The sequence below is a fragment of the Suncus etruscus genome, chromosome 4 (assembly GCF_024139225.1).
Source record: "Suncus etruscus isolate mSunEtr1 chromosome 4, mSunEtr1.pri.cur, whole genome shotgun sequence".
NCBI classification, from domain to species: Eukaryota; Metazoa; Chordata; class Mammalia; order Eulipotyphla; family Soricidae; genus Suncus; species Suncus etruscus.
The window spans coordinates 132,793,560-132,811,552 of record NC_064851.1 but is presented as its reverse complement, the minus strand read 5'-3'; the positions used below and the strand labels follow the sequence as shown (position 1 = coordinate 132,811,552).

At 40.0% G+C, this 17,993-nt stretch overlaps 1 protein-coding gene across 1 annotated transcript in view; it reads left to right on the top strand.

The window, feature by feature from the left end:
* The first annotated feature begins 8,069 nt into the window (after nucleotides 1-8,069).
* The window catches only part of LOC126006829 (microtubule-associated tumor suppressor 1 homolog), a 97,045-nt gene continuing 87,121 nt past the window's right edge, over nucleotides 8,070-17,993 (top strand). Inside the window, exon 1 of the mRNA XM_049772357.1 lies at nucleotides 8,070-8,305. Coding sequence (XP_049628314.1) covers nucleotides 8,116-8,305 — 190 coding nt within the window. The 5' untranslated portion in view covers nucleotides 8,070-8,115. The remainder of the gene's footprint in view (nucleotides 8,306-17,993) is intronic.

The following is a 17,993-nucleotide window of genomic DNA, read 5'->3' as shown; positions in this document are numbered from 1 at the left end:
ATTGCTCCGGCCCCAGCTATATATTTTTTATTTGGTGGGGCATAAGTGCCTCACTACTGGTGGTGCTGGGGGAGACCATTTATGATGCTATGGATCATACTGGGATTAGCCAGGAACAAGGCAAATCCCTTAATCTCTGTACTCTCCCACCTCCCTCTTGCACAATATAAATATCTCTTTTTACTTCATAAATATTTTCATTTGATTTTCATTTTTGCAAGACATTATTTTGTTGTTGTTGAAAACAGTATGTCTAGCTGGGTTTCCAAGGTGTCCTAGTAAATTGCTTGTTTGAAGATAAGTTTCAAATCTAGTAAACCTCTGTTGCTATTTTAGGCAAAATACAAATGTTACTCCTTACATATTTTCCCTAGACAAAAGACAATTATATTATAGATTCTAAATCTATTGTCTACTTATGTTCATTCAACTACATGAATGTAAAACAAGCCACTAAGGTTAATAACTCTGCAAGCTGATCTTTAAATGTTTGTGGTTTCTCTTTGGGATAAATTTACATGTACAGTGAACTAGTAAATGCCACATTTTAGGATTTGAGTTTGAGTAGTTCACATTGGATTTTTTAAACTTAACTTTTTGAATCTGTCACTCTGAGTGGTGCCTGGGTACTGTGCAGTCCTGGGGAATGAACTGGAGCTCCCACATGGAAATCCTGGGCCTTTACATCATCTCCCTGGTGTGGAATTTCACTGTTTCAAATTTTGGTGCTCAGTTTCTCTCTCACCAATTTTTCTTTATCTTTTATTTTTGCTTATGATGTGCATATTTTATTTCTCTTTAAAATATAAAGTCCTGTTGCAGGTATCTGTGACTGGTTAAATGCTAGGAACTCTGGTGAGACTGTATCTACACTTTTCACCATTTCAGTACAAGTACATCCTTTGTGAGAGTGGAGGTACAACAGACTGACACAAATGCCTGGCATACATGCATTGCACAACCCCCAGCTATGCTATGGGAAGGAGAGGAAACACTAGGATGTTGGTTGAGTCCTGGGTTCTAAGCCTCCCTGACACTGGAGAGCTGTGAGACCTGAATAAGCCACACAACCACTTAAGTAGTTTTCTCATCTCTAGGTATGGATAATAATAGTAATATTGTTGTAGGATAAGTCTGTTTCTGAATTAAAGTAAGCATCACTTCCTGTCCTCGCTGTCCTAATATTAGTCAAGCATAATGGTACAACGTGGAAGCCAAGCTAGAACCATACCCTGCATTAAGTGGAAGGGGCTAGCCTGCTGGAAATGATATGGAAGCTCAAAGCAGGGGACTGGGCTCAGGAATAATTGGGCATGGGTCTGGGGATAAGGTGCCAGGCTATGTATTGCAGCCAGAGAGGTACAGGTTGGTAGCCGTTTTGAGACACTGAGAAATGTTTATAAACCTGCAGTACCTTAGAAACAATGCTTTAAGAAACCTCTCTCAGAGGACTATGAGTTTTTCAGACTTGTTGAGCCTTGACTTCTCCATGGCTCAGGTCCAGTATGCCTTGTCTGTTCATTGCTCAGCCTTGCTCCTTGTCTCTGAGAATGATTCACTAAAGTACTGCTGACAAAAGGGCAGCATTTGGCAGATTTCTATTTTAAAGATCAGTTGTTGTTTCTTAATCATTTTCTGTGTCTCCAAAAGCAGGCAAAACTAGGGGTTAAATAGACAGGTAAAAATGAACATGTAGGGCCAGAGAGATAGCACAGCGGTAGGGTGTTTGCCTTGCTAGCAGCCAATCCAGGATGGATGGTGGTTCGAATCTCTGCATCCCATATGGTCCTCTGAGCCTGCACTCGGAAATCGCTCCTGAGCGCTGCTGGGTGTGACCCAACCCCCCTCCCCCAAATTAAGTATAATTGTTTTAGACCAGGGCTGCTTAAACTTCTACTCTTTGACCCCTTTTCACACCATAAGTGAGTGCTGCCATTAAATCATTAACACCTTAATTCACACATAGTTGATTTCTAATTAGTTTTTTATTGTTGTGCACTCAGAAACTTTTTACTGTTGCCAATCTTTTTGCCACTTCCCAGTTCAGTAACTTGATCTATGGGGTTGTGACCCACCATTTAAGAAACTAGTGTTTGGGAAATAACTCAACAGCCTGAGTCCACACTTCCCTTGAGGTAGCCTGGCTTCAATCCCTGGCACTTCCAGTAGCAACTCGAGCAGGAATCTTGGAGTAACCCCTAAGCACGGTCAGGTGTGGCCTCATCAAAAAAAGAAAAGAAAAGAAAAAGGGAACTAGGGTTTAGACAAAATAGAAAGGGAGTGAACAGCTTCTGCAGTTCTTAGATGGAGAGGAAGATCTCTTTGGAATGAAATGTAGTGTCTAGCGAGTGAGAAAAGTACTTGCTAGTGCAAGAAGCAAGTGGGTTTGATTAGAGCAGAGTGCTTTGCTGGAAGATTGGTACATATCGTGATTTTAAAATGGAAAACCTGTCTAGAGTACAGGCAGGGGTCAGGTGGGGAGGAGGGAGATTTGGGACATTGGTGATGGGAATGTTGCACTGGTGATGGGTGGTATTCTTTACATGACTGAAACCCAAACACAATCATGTATGTAATCAAGGTGTTTAAATAAAATATATATAAAAATAAATAAATAAGCTCTAAAGAGTCTTATTTTTCCTTTTCTCTATTAAGAGTCTTACAAGTGAACTCATTGAGACAAAGCAGTGAGTAGTACTTTCCAATATTATTTTACTCACTTATGGAGGCATTAATATGGGCACTTCATTTTTAGTTAAAGTTTGTTCTTTTGGTATTCTTCAGTGAGGTGACACTAAATAGCACTGAGATACTGAGTCTGAGATATATGGGATCATGGAAAGAAAAGAATATGATTCCAACTATACTGTAATGTGGGTTAAAATATGAAGTTAGGGGAAAGGTGTTACAATTAGCAGAGATAGGAAGAAAGGTATCTAACTTGTAAGGAATATAGAAAAATTGTCAGCGTATAAGTGTGCGCATGCATGTATATGTATATGTGTGTCTGTGAGGTGGTAGTACTGATGTTTGGGTCAAACCTACCAGTGCTTGGGAGCTACTTCCAACTCAGTGCTTTAGAATTGTGCTTACTGGTTCTCAGAACTAAGCCTGTGCCAGCTGCATGTAAGGCAAGCACCGTAAGCCCTGGACTATGTCTCTTCGCAGTAAGGAATTTATACAAATAAGCTTAAACTTATTAAACTTATTTGAGTTTAATTTGAGTAGCATTGGGATTCATAAAGATAGAGCTACAGGTGAGAATTTGGAATGTATATGGACCAGTAGGTAACTTCTCCAGGGAGAGGGAGATCCTTAAAACCAAAAACAAAGCAAACAACAAAATAAAAAGTGAGGGAGGCTGTGCAAGCAGAAGGCCCAGGTTTGGTTCCTGGCCCCTTAGCATTTGATTCCATCACCCTGGACATCGATCCCTGAGCGGTGCTACGAGTAGTTCCTGAGCACTGCTGAGTGTCACCTTAAAACAAAATAAATAGGGGCCGGAGAGATAGCATGGAGGTAATATGTATGCCTTGCATGTAGAAGGTCGGTGGTTCAAATCCCAGCATCCCATATGGGCCCCTGAGCCTGCCAGGAGCGATTTCCGAACACAGAGCCAGAAGTAACCCCTGAGCATTGCTGGGTGTGACCCAATATACATACATACATACATACATACATACATACATACATACATACATACATACATACATAATCTAGACAAAAGAGGATCATGAAGAAAGGGAATTAAGGAGAACTTGGTTGGAGTTTTCCCTTGTTCAGATAGAAGGCATGAGGTTTTGGAGAGACTGGAGCGTGGGAAGCATATGTACTTTATTGATAGTGGACAAGCTTTTCCCACAATATAGAGAAGTTTGACCTCTAAGTTTAGTAAAAAGATCTACAGATGTAGATGGGAAAAGTGTAATAATATAGCACCACCTGGTGTTGACTGTGGTGGTGAGTGTTTCGTTTTGTGTTTTTGGGAGGAAGAGGGTTAGTTTTGGTTTTGGGGCCATGCTACACTGTGTTCAAGAGTTACTCCTGGCTCTGCACTCAAATTATTCCTGGCAGTCTCAGGGGACTATATAGAATACCAGGGAACCTGGGTCGACCAGTACAAGGCAAATACCTGTCTGCTGTGCTATTGCTCTGACCTCAAATCTCAAATATGTTTAAAAAAAAAAAAACTTGATTTTTCTCATCCTATTTCATTTTTAAAATCATACTTATTTTTTATACAACATCCTTGTGTTTAAATGAGCTAGTTTATCTTTTTGGTTTAATATTTTGTTTAGCTTGGAGTGGTGTGGCTTGCATTTATTTCTTTTTCTTTGACTCAACTTTGTCAAAAACTTTGATCTCACACAGTTGCTGGAAGTTGTGAGTTAACTCCTTCAGGGTGGTATTCATTTTTCCCATGTCCTCATTGCCCCCTATCATCTCTGACTTTCTGACTGTAAGTGATCAAAAACAAGTGCTTGTGGAGACAAAAATCTTGTTTTGAAATTAGAGGATTCTGTGTAATCAGTTTGTATTTAACTCAGTGCAGTAATTTGTACAACTTTAAACTTTCTAAGTGACTGTTAATGGAAAATTATTTTTAATTATTATTTTTTTGTTTTTGTTTTTGGGCCACACCCATTTGACGCTCAGGGGTTACTCCTGGCTATGTGCTCAGAAATCGCTCCTGGCTTGGGGGGACCATATGGGACTCCAGGGGATCGAACCGTGGTCCTTCTGTCGCTAGCGCTTGCAAGGCAGATACCTTACCTCTAGAGCCACCTTCCCGGCCCCTAATTATTATTTTTAACCTCAAAGAAAACGTCCTTGAAAACTGCACAGCTGTCTTGGGTGAATTACCTAGACCTAAATCCAAAGCAACTTTAAAAAGTTATGCACTGCAGAGGACTAGAAGCATCTCTTCCCAGCACCCACAGCAATGTGAGCTGTTTTGTTTTTTGTTTTGGGGCTCAGGGGTTACTCTTGGCTCTGTGCTCAGAAATCAGTCCTCGTAGGCTTTAGGGGAGAGACCATATGGGATGCCAAGAATCAAATTTGGGTCCATCCTGGGTTGGCCGTGCAGGCAAGGCAAACACCCTACTGCTGTCCTATTGCTCTGGCCCCCAATGAGAGCTTTTGTCAGGCTTGGGAATTGTTGAAACCAGAATTATATGGAAATGCTAATGCCAGAGCTAGGACAATAACTAAACGGCTCACCTCAGGCTTTGCCTCTAGAAGGCATGGGCACCTTCCCGTTTCCAAGCATCCCCGAGCAGCACATCAGGCAGAGCTCCTGAGTCCCCCTAGGTGCGAGCCATAGGCAGAAAAGAAAGAAAATAAAAAATAATGTTTCTCAAAAACTCACCATGGTTTTTGGTTCTGTGATGTAAGGGGAAATTTGCATTTTGTGTTACTCTGAAGCTTTGGTCGGAAAAAACAGACTCCTAAAATAACATCTCCTTTAATGAATTTCTATGAAGGTGTGTTGTGTGTATTTGTTGAAAATGCCAGTGTCTTCTCATGAAGAATTATGAAGTGAACCTTGAAAAGTACTGTGAATTTTGCATTGTTTCAAACAAAGCAATTTAAGAAAACTAATCTCTAATGGGCAATTGGAACCCAGTTGAAAGTTAGAAAAAAGATAACATGTTTCATTTACTCTGTACAAAGCTATTTTGTAGATGTTTTTCTTTTCTTTTGGATCTGGGGCCACACTTAGTGGTACTTTTGGGATCGTGCTGTTTAGAATCAAACTTGGGCCTCCGGCATGAAAATTGTCTGATTTTGCATGCAGCTACTAAGCCATTTTCTTGGCTAACAAATATTTAATTACTTGAAAGCCTCCCTCCAAACATTGCTTTTTTTTCTTATTTTTGATTTTTGGGCCACATTCACGGGTGCTCAGACTACTCCAGCTCTATGCTCAAGGGTTGGTTTCAGGCCATTGCTCTGCAATAGAGTGTGGTGCTAGGGATTGAACCGAGGTTGGCCACAAGCAAGGCAAGTGCCTTCACTCTTGTTCTGTCTCTCTGGCCCACTTTTATAATTGAGTACTTTGGTTCCTGGACTTGGTATAATATGTCAGTATGTTATAACTTTTTCTATGTAATTTAAACTTAAGATTTTGATACAATTTTTCGGGGCCGGCAAGATGGCGCTAGAGGTAAGGTGTGCCTTGCAAGCGCTAGCCAAGGAAGGACCACGGTTCGATCCCCTGGCGTCCCATATGGTCCCCCCAAGCCAGGGACAATTTCTGAGTGCTTAGCCAGGAAGTAACCCCTGAGCATCAGATGGGTGTGGCCTGAAAACCCCCCCAAAAAAAGATTTTGATACAATTTTTAATATAAATTCTCTTCTGTATGAGCAAATTAGTTGAACTATCCTTTTCATTCATAAACTGTATTTGTGGCTGGAGAGATAGCAGGGAGATAGGGCATTTGCCTTGCATGCAGAAGGACAGTGGTTCAAATCCCAGCATCCCATATGGTTCCCCGAGCCTGCCAGGGGTGATTTCTGAGCATAGAGTCAAGAGTAACCCCTGAGCACTGCCAATTGTGACCCAAAAACCAAGAAAACAAAACAAAACAAACTGTATTTGATCTTACTATTTCCTCTTTACATTTCCTCATAAAATTATTCATGGATTTATTCATTTAAATTATATTTAAGTACCTATATACATGTAGTGCCTATAAACTTGCACCATAATGGGTGGTGAAAGAGATACAGGATTAAAAGAAATGGTCTTTATCTAAAAGGGAGTTGAGAAATAAGCTATTTATGTGGGGAACCGGAATACCAAATAAAACATGATGAAAGTTTCTGGGGAGGAAGTTTCTTCATTTTAAGAAGGACTGATTTGGGGGCTAGTGAGATATACTGGGAAAGGTCTTGCATGCCTCCAACCCAGATTCAATTCCTGGTATCAGATATGGTTCCCTGGGCCTGCCAAGAGTAAGCCCTGAGCACTGGTGGGTGTAACCCAAAAGCAAAAAATGAAGGATTGGGGTTGGAGAGATAGCATGGAGGTAGCATTTTGACTTGCATGCAGAAGAACGGTGCTTCAAATCCCAGCATCCCATATGGTCCCCTGAGCCTGCCAGGAGCGATTTCTGAGCATAGAGCCAGGAGTAACCTCTGAGCACTGCCAGGTGTGACCCAAAAATAAAAAACAATAAAAAATGAAGGATTGATTTCTTCTTTCTGGTCGAGCATAGTGGATCCCTGTTTATTATTTAACCATTCTGGGTATGAAGCACTTCTATAGGGTCAGAGTGTGTGTGTGTGTGTGTGTGTGTGTGTGTGTGTGTGTGTGTGTTCTTATAGATTACATCTGTTGTAATTCTGATTTGAAATGCAAATCATCAAGGCTCAGAGAGGTGGTTGTTGGTCCTGCCTACTTGTAGGATGCTGAAGCTGTGCTTGAAATGATGGCTGAATTAAGGAGCACATTTCTGAGAGAGACTGCAGCTCTCAGGTGATGATAGTAAGTGCCAAGTCCTGGAACTTCCGATATCTACTACTTGAAAGCAGGGACAGTTGTTCATCTGGTACCTGTTTTGACTTTTGAAGTGAGAACAACAGAGGGTGTGTGTATGTAGCAGAATTCTCATTCGTGTGTGTGTGTGTGTGTGTGTGTGTGTGTGTGTGTGTGTGTGTGTGTTTAAAAATAAGGTCATCTCTGAGCATTACATTCACATTACATTTTCTGTGTGTGGCTGGCAGCAGACACCATTGTGGCCGGGCTCCCTGGCCTCTTTCACTGACAGCCATGTTGATGTGGCCACCGTTCCAGTTTGGGTCTGACCCTCCTGAGGAGGATGTGAAATGCCTTTGTCTGCTTTTTGTTTCTCAACAAAAGGTTTACCATTTACCCACAGAGCCTGTCTAGAGGCGAGGTGTCCCTGTTGCAAATGAAGCATTCAACTCCCGAGTCTCTTTCTTCAATTGATTTGTGAACTGGTTTAATCTGCTGTGTATGTGTATAGTGCCTGGGAGCTTACAGACTTCCCGCCCCCTTTCTGTTCTAATTCACTAAGAGCAAAGCATGAGGGCTATGAGTGTGAACATGGCTGCAGTTTTCCCTGCTTAAGCTGGCTTTGATCCTTTTAAATGACTATACCAGGAGGATTTCGCAGTTGTACAGAAACGGATATTTCTTCAAAAATATTTATCAATTCTACGCTCACCCCGCCGGCTGGTTCCGAGAAGCACTACGATGCTACCTTATTGACTCTGCTGGTCCTGGGATCCTACAGCCTTTGTATAATTCCTTTGTTAGCCACGTTTACTGGGAAAAGAAGTAGGTCGACGATTTCTGGTTTGATTCTTTTTCTTTTGTAAGCATGCCTTAATTAAAATTAATAAATGAATTTAGCATCTCTTGATGGCTATTTTTTTGTAATTTGTACTATTTTATGATACTGATTCTTGGGCATATTTATATTTAACTTGTGGGTGATGCTCTATGGAATCAATATTTATGTCTTTGGGTACTCTTACTAAAAATAATTTACTAACATTAATGATATTCTTGACACATGAAATTGCTTTTGTTAGGAGAGACTGTTTGATCTTATTTTAAATTACACAGAAGTGTTTTTTTTGTGTGAATTTAGATTATAGCTACAAGTCCAAAAAAGATTCTTTCCTAGAAGTAAAATAAAAACATTACATCTTTATTTATCGTTATATGACAATAGCATATAATATATAATACTCATATTACAGGTATGTAATTTTAAAGATAACCTTAAAACATGAGAAAATCAGTGTGAGCTGCAATTCCCTTATTTCTGATAATAATGGGTTATGCTATAAATAAATCAGTATTTGAAGAACATTTCAATTTACATTGGTTAAGCATTTGAACCCTGTTTAAAATAGGTTTTTTTGCTTTGTCTGCTCTTTTCTTTGTGATGTGATCCTATGGATGACATCTGTTAGGAACTTCTGCAATCACAGTGTTATTATAAAATTATCTGGTTATTAGTATGGAAATTACATCACCAAATTTAAGATGTACAAATTAAAATACACAAGACAATACACCTCTAGCAGGTTCTTTTAAGCATAAAAGTGTACAACCATGACATTGATTTTTCTTTTGACTATTGACATAAACCACTTCACAGTTTCCATACTGATGTACTCATTTATGAGGGTTAAAGGTTATAAGCTATTTTAGATTTAGAGAAATAAACCCTAGTTTAAGATCATTGGATAAAAGTAAATGAGGTCTTGAATATAATCAATGGTTTGAGGACCATTACAATTTCATCATAAGTATGAAAGGAAGTCTTGGTGTCTGGAGAGATAGTACAAGGTAAAGCACTTTCCTTGCACATGGCCAACTAGGATTTCATCCCCCTGCACCACATATGGTCCCCTGAGTACTGCCAGGAATGATCTCTAAGCACAGCCAGGAGTGATTCTTGAGCATAGCCAGGACTCAGCCCTGAATATAAAGTCAGGTGAAAGTTCTGAGCACTGTTGGGTGTGTCCCTCAAAACAAACAAAAATAAGAGAAAGTCTTTGAAAAGCATATAATTTTGTCACATTAGTAAACAGGAAGTTCTCTTTCATTTCGATTTAACCATGAGAACATTATTTGGGGGAGACAGATGGTAAGGGGAAATAAAAGATGCACACCACTGCTATTTGTAATCTGTAAGGGAGTAGGAAACTAAACAAGAGGCATCTAAACAAAGAACTGGAGCTTTCTTTTAGGCTCTCATAATAAGCCACTGCTGAACTGGTGTGATATGTAGAAAAGGAGATTTAACACTGATTCATCCAGTTTTCTACTAACTGATGCCAAACTAGATAGAATCATTCTGTCTATCTTAGGATTCTTGCCAATGGAATGGGAATGGGGGAATATACTACATATATACACTATCTTTGTAGCAACAAAATTTTTTTAACTACAATAAGATAATCCTCTAAATATAGGAGGGTATTTTGAATTGTTTAAGAGATTCAGCTGATTGGAGGATTAGTGTAATTTATCTGTGTCTCTTTTTAATCAGAGAGTAAGAATCAGAGTTGAAACTTTTTCAGACTGCCTCCAGGAATATAGTAAGAATTTGTGCTTAAAATAGTGCTTTTTGCATTTTAAGTATGAGGACAAGGGGGTGTAAGGAAAGTAATATATTCTTTGACTCTTTATTACAAACCCTGTTTTAGGCTTGCACATATTTAATTGAACTACTAATTAAAATACTACCTGAACCAATATTCACTTTGTTTTTATTTTTTAATGTTTTTCTAGGGCAAATAGAATACATACTTTTTATTACAATACTAAATAATTTTGCTTTTGGGATTCAAAAACTTAGTCTTTTGTTGATTTGATTTCAAGCCAGGTGGACAGCTGCTCTGGCCCAGTGGGGAGTGGCAAACAGACCCCACTCCCCATTCAGGAGCAAAACCAAATGTTAGTTCTCTGTTTGCAAGCATAATTACAAAGCAAAGGCAAAAAATATTTGCTAGGTGATAGAATATCATATAAAATAATCATTTGCAAGTTAAAGTCTGGAACAATGAGACCTTCTTTAATAGGAAAGATTTTTTTCTGTAGGTTTCTCTGAGAATCTCTCCCCCACCTTAACTTGGCTTATTTTTATTTCTCTTGAACCATATTTTGGCTCTGAGAACATGAAAATGGCATCCTGCAATTCTGGCATAATTGGGCTGATCAATAGAATAAGGAAAATTGAGAACTGTACATAAGAATTTCCTGAAACCTAAGCAATAACTTGTGGGATTTTGTGTCAGTGACTATGAGGTATAAGCAGGAGCACTCTTTGAGGATGGGACTAAGGATCATAGCCTTTTGGGGGGGGAGGTCTTAGAATATGTAACATGTATGTTTCTATAGCTGATAGATCCATTCTTTGTACACAGAGATTCAGCTCAGTTTACTAATGTCTATATGAGGACCAGAGCTGTGAGTTCACAGATTCCATTCCATAACTTGAAGCCATCATGTATCTCTTACTATTTGGGAAACTTGGTCACTCAAAAGTTTATAATTTAGATATTTTAAGGCTGGACAAGGGTAAATTTGGGTATTACCAGGATACCTCTCCACAACCTGCCATGTTAGGAACTGAAAGAAAGGGCAAGCAAAATTCCTAGGCAGCTTGCTTCATTTGAGGTATATCCTTCAGCTTGGGTTGTCTGAAGAAGCACTGGACCAGCTCAGAGTGCCTAGAAAAGTCAAAAATATCAGAGTGGCAGGCATGAAAGTAGATGTAACTGTGAAGTTTTTCCCCCACCATTATTAAAGTGAGACATGGCATGAGAAGTGTATGCAATTGAGGTACATAAATTTATAATATGTTTCATATGCTATAAATACACATTATAAATGTCATTGTATCTGTACCCAAGTCAGACTCAAATTTTTGTTTGTTTCTGGGCTGCAAGCTGTTGTCCTCAGGGCTATTTCCAGTTCTGTGCTGGGGTAATATTGTTGGGGCACACCTGTGGAGTCAGAGATTAGACCCTGGCCACATGCATACAAAACATGCACTGAGCATGTTGAGCTCTCCTTCCAGTCCCAGGAACATAAATGTTATCCTTGAATATGGATTTTAATCCTTGCATGGAAGGAAGTTGATGATCATGATTGTGTTGAATCTAGTGGTCCTGAGTTTGAAGAGTAGTGGCAAGACAGTTTCCAAGACCTATCACCTGCTCTGTATGAGCTGGGACTGAAGACTAGAGTGTAGTTTCTTGCTCTAATGAAGCATTTCCCAAAGAGGGCAATCTAGCTCCCCTGGGAATGCTGGAATAATGTGGGTGAGGAGAAGTAGGGTCTTGAGTCAATGAGGTACACTTTCTGTTGGTAGAACTCCAGGGGATCACAGAATGGTTTCTGAAAAAAGGAGCAAATACATTTGGGAACTTCTGTTGTAATCAAAAATCTTTTGGCTGAGGGCTTTGGAAACTGAAGGTCTTTCTTTGTATTGAAAACTTAGAAACAAAAACACATATTTAGGATCAGATGATGTTACATTAGGTGTGAAATTAAACTCCTCAGTTTTTCAGAATCTGAAAATAGCTGACCTAATTGCTGCTGATTCCCCCCGCCCCAGTTGTATTGCGGTATCATCATTTAAAATACTGTTAATTATATTTCTCATGTGGGCATCCTTCCATTACTACACCCATCTCCAGAATCCCGCTTCCCCCACCCACCCACCCCCACCACCATTGTGCTAAGGGTCCCTTTCAATAGCCCCACGATTCAGTCTGATGGACATAATCTCCTGTTTAAATGCCTTTATTTATTGTGTTTCAAAACTTATATATGAGAGAAATTTGTTTGTTTGTTTTGGTTTGGGGCTGGAATCGAGCCCAGGTTGACCATGTGCAAGGGAAATGCCCTACCCACACTATTTTTACTCCAGCACCCTTGAGAGATCTATTTTTTAAAGCTATTTTTATTTTCTTTTATTTATTTATTTATTTATTTATTTATTTATTTATTTATTTATTTATTTATTTTGGTTTTTTGGGTTACACCCGGCAGCGCTCAGGGGTTACTCCTGGCTTCATGATCAGAAATCGTTCCTGGCAGGCTCAGGGGACCATATGGGATGCTGGGATTCAAACCAATGACCTCCTGCATGAAAGGCAAACGCCTTACCTCCATGCTATCTCTCTGGCCCCGAGAGACCTATTTTTTTTTAATGGTGATGACACCAGTCACAAAAAAAGGAATAAAACTAAATTCTTGAAGTTCCACAAAATTTTGAATCAATAAGAAATTGATAATTACATACTTTTTAAAAATATGTCTTTGTTACAGGTATACAATTTTTAAAAATCAATAGTACAAATAACTAACTATAAAATATTTTTAAAATGTACATGTAGTAGGTAAATCATAGAGATAATTTAGTAAGCATGAGGAGATGAGAATCTTTTTAAAATTTAAAGGAAAATATGAATAGGCTATAAAAAGTATGAAAGTGTATCCTGTTGGCTTTATGATTTGAAAATATTATAGTTAATGCTTAAGTATATGCAATAGTGTGTAAAATGTCTTAATAAAAATTTTATAGATAAAAAATAATCACAACTAGACATAGTAAAACATTCAAAACAAAAAATAATATTAAAAATATATAAAATCCTTAGCAAGTAATCACTGAACTGACCTTTCTTGATGTAGTAAGGGCAATCATAAGTACCATGAATGAATGACACAATCCTGGCAAAGTGCTGAGAAGTTTGTCTTGTGTTTTATTTTATTGTGGATTTTGGGCCACATCAACTTGTGCCACAGGGCTAACTCCTAGTTTTATAATAAGGAATTGCTTCTGGGGACCATATGTGGTGCTGGGATGAGTGTCTGACTGTTAAATTATCCCTCTTACCTGTCCATGTCTTGACTTTTTTTTTTTAGTATGTCACTAATTTTTTATTTAAGCATGTGGGTACAAAAATCCTTTATTGTTGGGTTTTGGTCATACAAGTTACACCATCCTTTACTAGTGTACCTGCCTTTCCCTCATCAATTCCCCCTCACCCTCCACCCTTCACCCCAGCCTTGCTCTAGGCAGGCTTTCTCTCTTTCTCTTTTTCTCTCTCTCATTTTTCCTCCCTCCCTCTCTCTCTCTCTCCCCCACTCTCCCTCACTCCCTCTCTCCCTCTCCGTCTCTCCATCTACCCTTCTCTACTGCAACTACACTCACTGCTCTTTGTGGTGAGCTTTATACCCTGCGCTCGACTTCCTGTCCATGGAGTTCTGTATCATTCCTTCAAATCTGAATGATAATATAGTTTAATAGAATATTCTTAGTGACAAAATCTCCCAGGACAAGTGCGCCCTCAAATTCATCAAACAACAGGTGGGACACACATTGTACTAAGGAGAGAAACTGAGCTACATTCTGACTGTTGTACAGAATACAGGCCAGGGAGGCAAAAGAAATGGGGTGATTCCAGGCTGCACTGCAGGGGGTGGGTGGGATGGGAGGGGCATGCTGGGGCATGGAGGCCAGCAGGTAGCCCTGTTCTGGAAAAGAAATTTTTAATCATAATTAAATAGCTCCTATGTACAAAACAAACAAAACAAAAACAAACCCAACTATATCCCGCCATTCTCTTCTAGCTCATGGAGTCACATTTGATAGGTCTGCTGGGAATCTTATGGATGTTCCTTTGTACATAAATTCTTTTCTTGATCTTGTTGCTTTTGGTATTCTGACTTTAGCCTTTTTCTTTCTGGGTGTGCTTTGGAGTATTTTCTGTTTAGGTTTATTTTCACAGGGACCCTTTGGGTTTCTTGGATATGGGTATCTGCAGTCCTCTGAGAGATTACTTTTGTTCACTTGCTTGTTGTTAGTTTTGTTTGAGGGCACCACTCCTGGTGGTGCTCAGGGCAGACGCCAAAGTCTTGGAGGGGCCGTATATAATGCCAGGGATTGAATCTGGGTCAACTACATGCAAGGCACATGCCCTACCTGATGTACTATCACTCCCACCCTAGAGAAATCATAGCATCTTTGATTTCTTTAGCTGTGGTTCATTAACAAATTCACTTCCTCTTTCTCAGGGATGTGAGTAGTTCATATATTGTTCCTCTGGCACCCCATAAGTCTCTGAGGGGCTCTTCATTTTTTATCAGACCTTCCCCTCATCTTCTCCTGTTTTCTAGAGATTTTCTTCACATCATATTGAAGATTATTAATCTTTTCCTCAGCTCCTGTTCAGATCTTCTATTGAGGTTTGTTTGCTTTTTCGTTTCCTTTTTTTTCTTTTTGGTTTTTGGGTCATACCTGGCAGCACTCAGGGGTTACTCCTGGCTCTATGCTTAGAAATCATTTCTGACAGGCTTGGGGGACCATATGGGATGCCGGAATTCAAACCACCATTCTTCTGCATGCAAGGCAAATGCCTTACCTCCATGCTATGTCTCCGGCTCCCTCTATTGAGGTTTTTATATCAACTACTATACTCTTTATTTTTGTCACTTGATTGTAGTTTATTATTTCTGCTCTTGTTCTTTTTGTTTGTTTTTGTTTTGGGGCCACCAACAGCACTTGAGCTATTCCTGGCTCTGCTATCAGGAATTACTCCTGTGGTGCTCTGGGCACCATATGAGATGCTAGAGATTGAACCTTGGTCAGCCACATTCAAGGCAAGCACCCTTCCTGCTGTATGGTTACTCTGACCCCCTCTTATACTTTATTGTACTTTTTTTTTTGAGGGGGAGGGCAGGGTCAGGCACACCCCATGATATTCAGAGTTAACTGGACTTCACTCAGTAATTACCAGCCTGGTTGGCTCTGTGCAAGGCTAGTGCCCGCTGTACTATTGCTCCAGCCCTACTTTCTCATGCTTTGCTGACTGTTTGTGCCATTGTTTCTTTGAGCTCAACAACACTCTTCTACATGGTGCTACTGAAGTCACTCTGGTCAGTACTGGTAGAAAAGCCTTCGGAGTTATTTCCACTCACTGAGCTTGGTACTTCTTTATGGCTTCCCCCATTGTGTTTGCTCAATTCTTGCTTTGCTAAGGGTGGGTTTTTGTAGTTAGCCCCAGTGGAAATCTGGGTATTGCTATTTTTCTTCTCTGGAGGTCTGCACTCATTGATAGGCTGTATGTATTTATGAAATATGAGGTGTGATGTTCAGCCACATGCTTTAGGATATAACCAATAGCAGAGAAAGGATGGGTGCACAGAATTCACATTAAGGTTTAGTGAACAAGCTGTGTCTGAGATGTGGATGTGGGTCTGCTGAGATAATAGGGGTTGGATATGGAGGTTGCTGAGCTGTTGCTGAATGTAACTGAATAGTGTTTTACACAGAATATGACTTCAGCCTTATATTTCCATTATACATGGTTAAAGTATTGCATCAAGCTGAGAAAATAGTACAGGACGTTGCATACATGTAAGACCTTGAGTATAAAACTCCTTTGCTTTACCTGAGGGATTAAATGGTCCATGAATTTATACCTGGTTGTTCCTGGTAGTCTGGGACCTGGGTAACAGCATGTCCTTAGTTCCTAATTTTAAATCATTCAGCCCAGTTACTGAGACTTTTCAGGAGTAGCCCCCAGGAGCCCTTGTTTGATAGAAGCCCCCAAAATGAAAAGGTAATAGTGTCATTTGCTTTTTTTTTTTCCTTGGTTTTTGGGCCACACCCAGTGACGCTCAGGGGTTACTCCTGGCTCTGAGCTCAGAAATCACTCCTGGCAGGCTCGGGGGACCATATGGATGCCGGGAGATCAACCTGCAGTCCGTCCTAGGCTAGTGCGGGCAAGGCAGATGCCTTACTCATTGAGCCACCGCTTTGGCCCCCTCAATGTCCATTTTTAATGAAAAAAATTAAATATTTTACTCTGAAATCCTAGTTTTGATATTTTCAGAATATGAACTTATTTCCCCATCTATCCTTTATTATTATTTTTTGTTTTGTTTATGGATTGACATTCAGGGGTTACTCCTGGCTAGGCACTCAAAAATCGCTCCTGGTTTGTGGGGACCATATGGGATCCCGGGGGATCGAACAGCAATTTGTCCTAGGCTAGCGCTTGCAAGGCAGACGCCTTACCTCTAGCACCTTCGCTAAAGGTGGCCCCTCCGTCTATCCTTTAAAAGGTTGCATTGAACTTTATTGTGGCAGTATCAATATTGATACTTTTTTTCATTTTCTCCCTGTAAACTTAGAAAAAAAAACAGTCTATTTTCTGGGCAAGGAGAAGGCATTGGAAGGAAGCACAGGAAATTAACAGTAGGAGGGAAGGCTTTATGTTGACCTAATACTGAAAACATCATCTGGCCACAGGAAGAATAACAGATGGCTTGCTAGAGAGGGGATTAAGGGGAAGTAGCAGCATGTCTTTACAGACTTTGGAGAGAAACATTCACAAGCACTGTGTTAGGAACTGGACTAGTTTAGTCTACTGAAAAATTCTAGTTGACTTCAGATTTCTGTATGTGTAAATAAGATTAGATGCTTTATCCTTCTAAAAATTCAAGTTAAAAGGGCTAGGAAATAGTTCTGATGGTGCAGAGCACATCTCTCCAACATTTAGGATCTTGAGTTTGATCCCTTGAATCAAGCACCACCCCCACATCCAGCACTGGTACACTCATTCCTGGTGACCCACTGTATCAGAGGAAGGAGCCCTAGTTCCACACTGTTATCTACGAGCTTCATTTGGGTGTGACACTTATAAAAAAAATATATACTACATAAAGACCGGGGAGATAGTTCCAAGTTTAGCATAGGGTTCTGGCCAGGGTTCAAACCTTGACACTTCATTTCTTCTCCCAAGAACCCCCTGGCATAACCCCTGAGCAAAGATCCAGATATGATTACTGAAAATTGTTGGTTATGGCCAGCAGGGAAAGGGTGAAGAACAGGAGGGATCGAGATTTTGTCTTATAGGGGAGAAGAAACCTTGTCTCTCTACCTTTTAGGCTCTTTTGGCTGATCTAACAGCATCAACATAAAAGAGATTAACAGAAGAAGACACAAAGCTTCCCAATAGCCAACTTCCATGCCATCCTGAGCTAGGGAGAAAAGGTTCGGGACCAGGCACTTTAATACAGCGGAAGACAACTTAATGGTAGTTGGGAAAAGTAAATATTTCACATGTTTTCCATGTCATTCAGAGACAGAGAGACACTGGGAAGTATTTGAAATCACAGGCTTCACTAATTGCCCCAGCCCACCAGACCTCCTTGGTATTCTTTGTTATCTCTGGTGGTAGTAAAGAATTGGTTCTATCTGCAATTACTAAAACACTGCCAGTCTCAATCCAGAGAATGTAATTCTTCCTTGCAAGATGAGGCTCTCAGTCCTACCATCTACACCCCCACCAACATACATACCTTATACAGAATCCTAAGTAATCTTATGTCAGCAACACGTTTAAAGATAGTGTATTTTACTGCCCCCACAATAATGGAACTTTTTAATTGTAACTGCTGAATATTGGAATAGAATTGAATGCTCAGG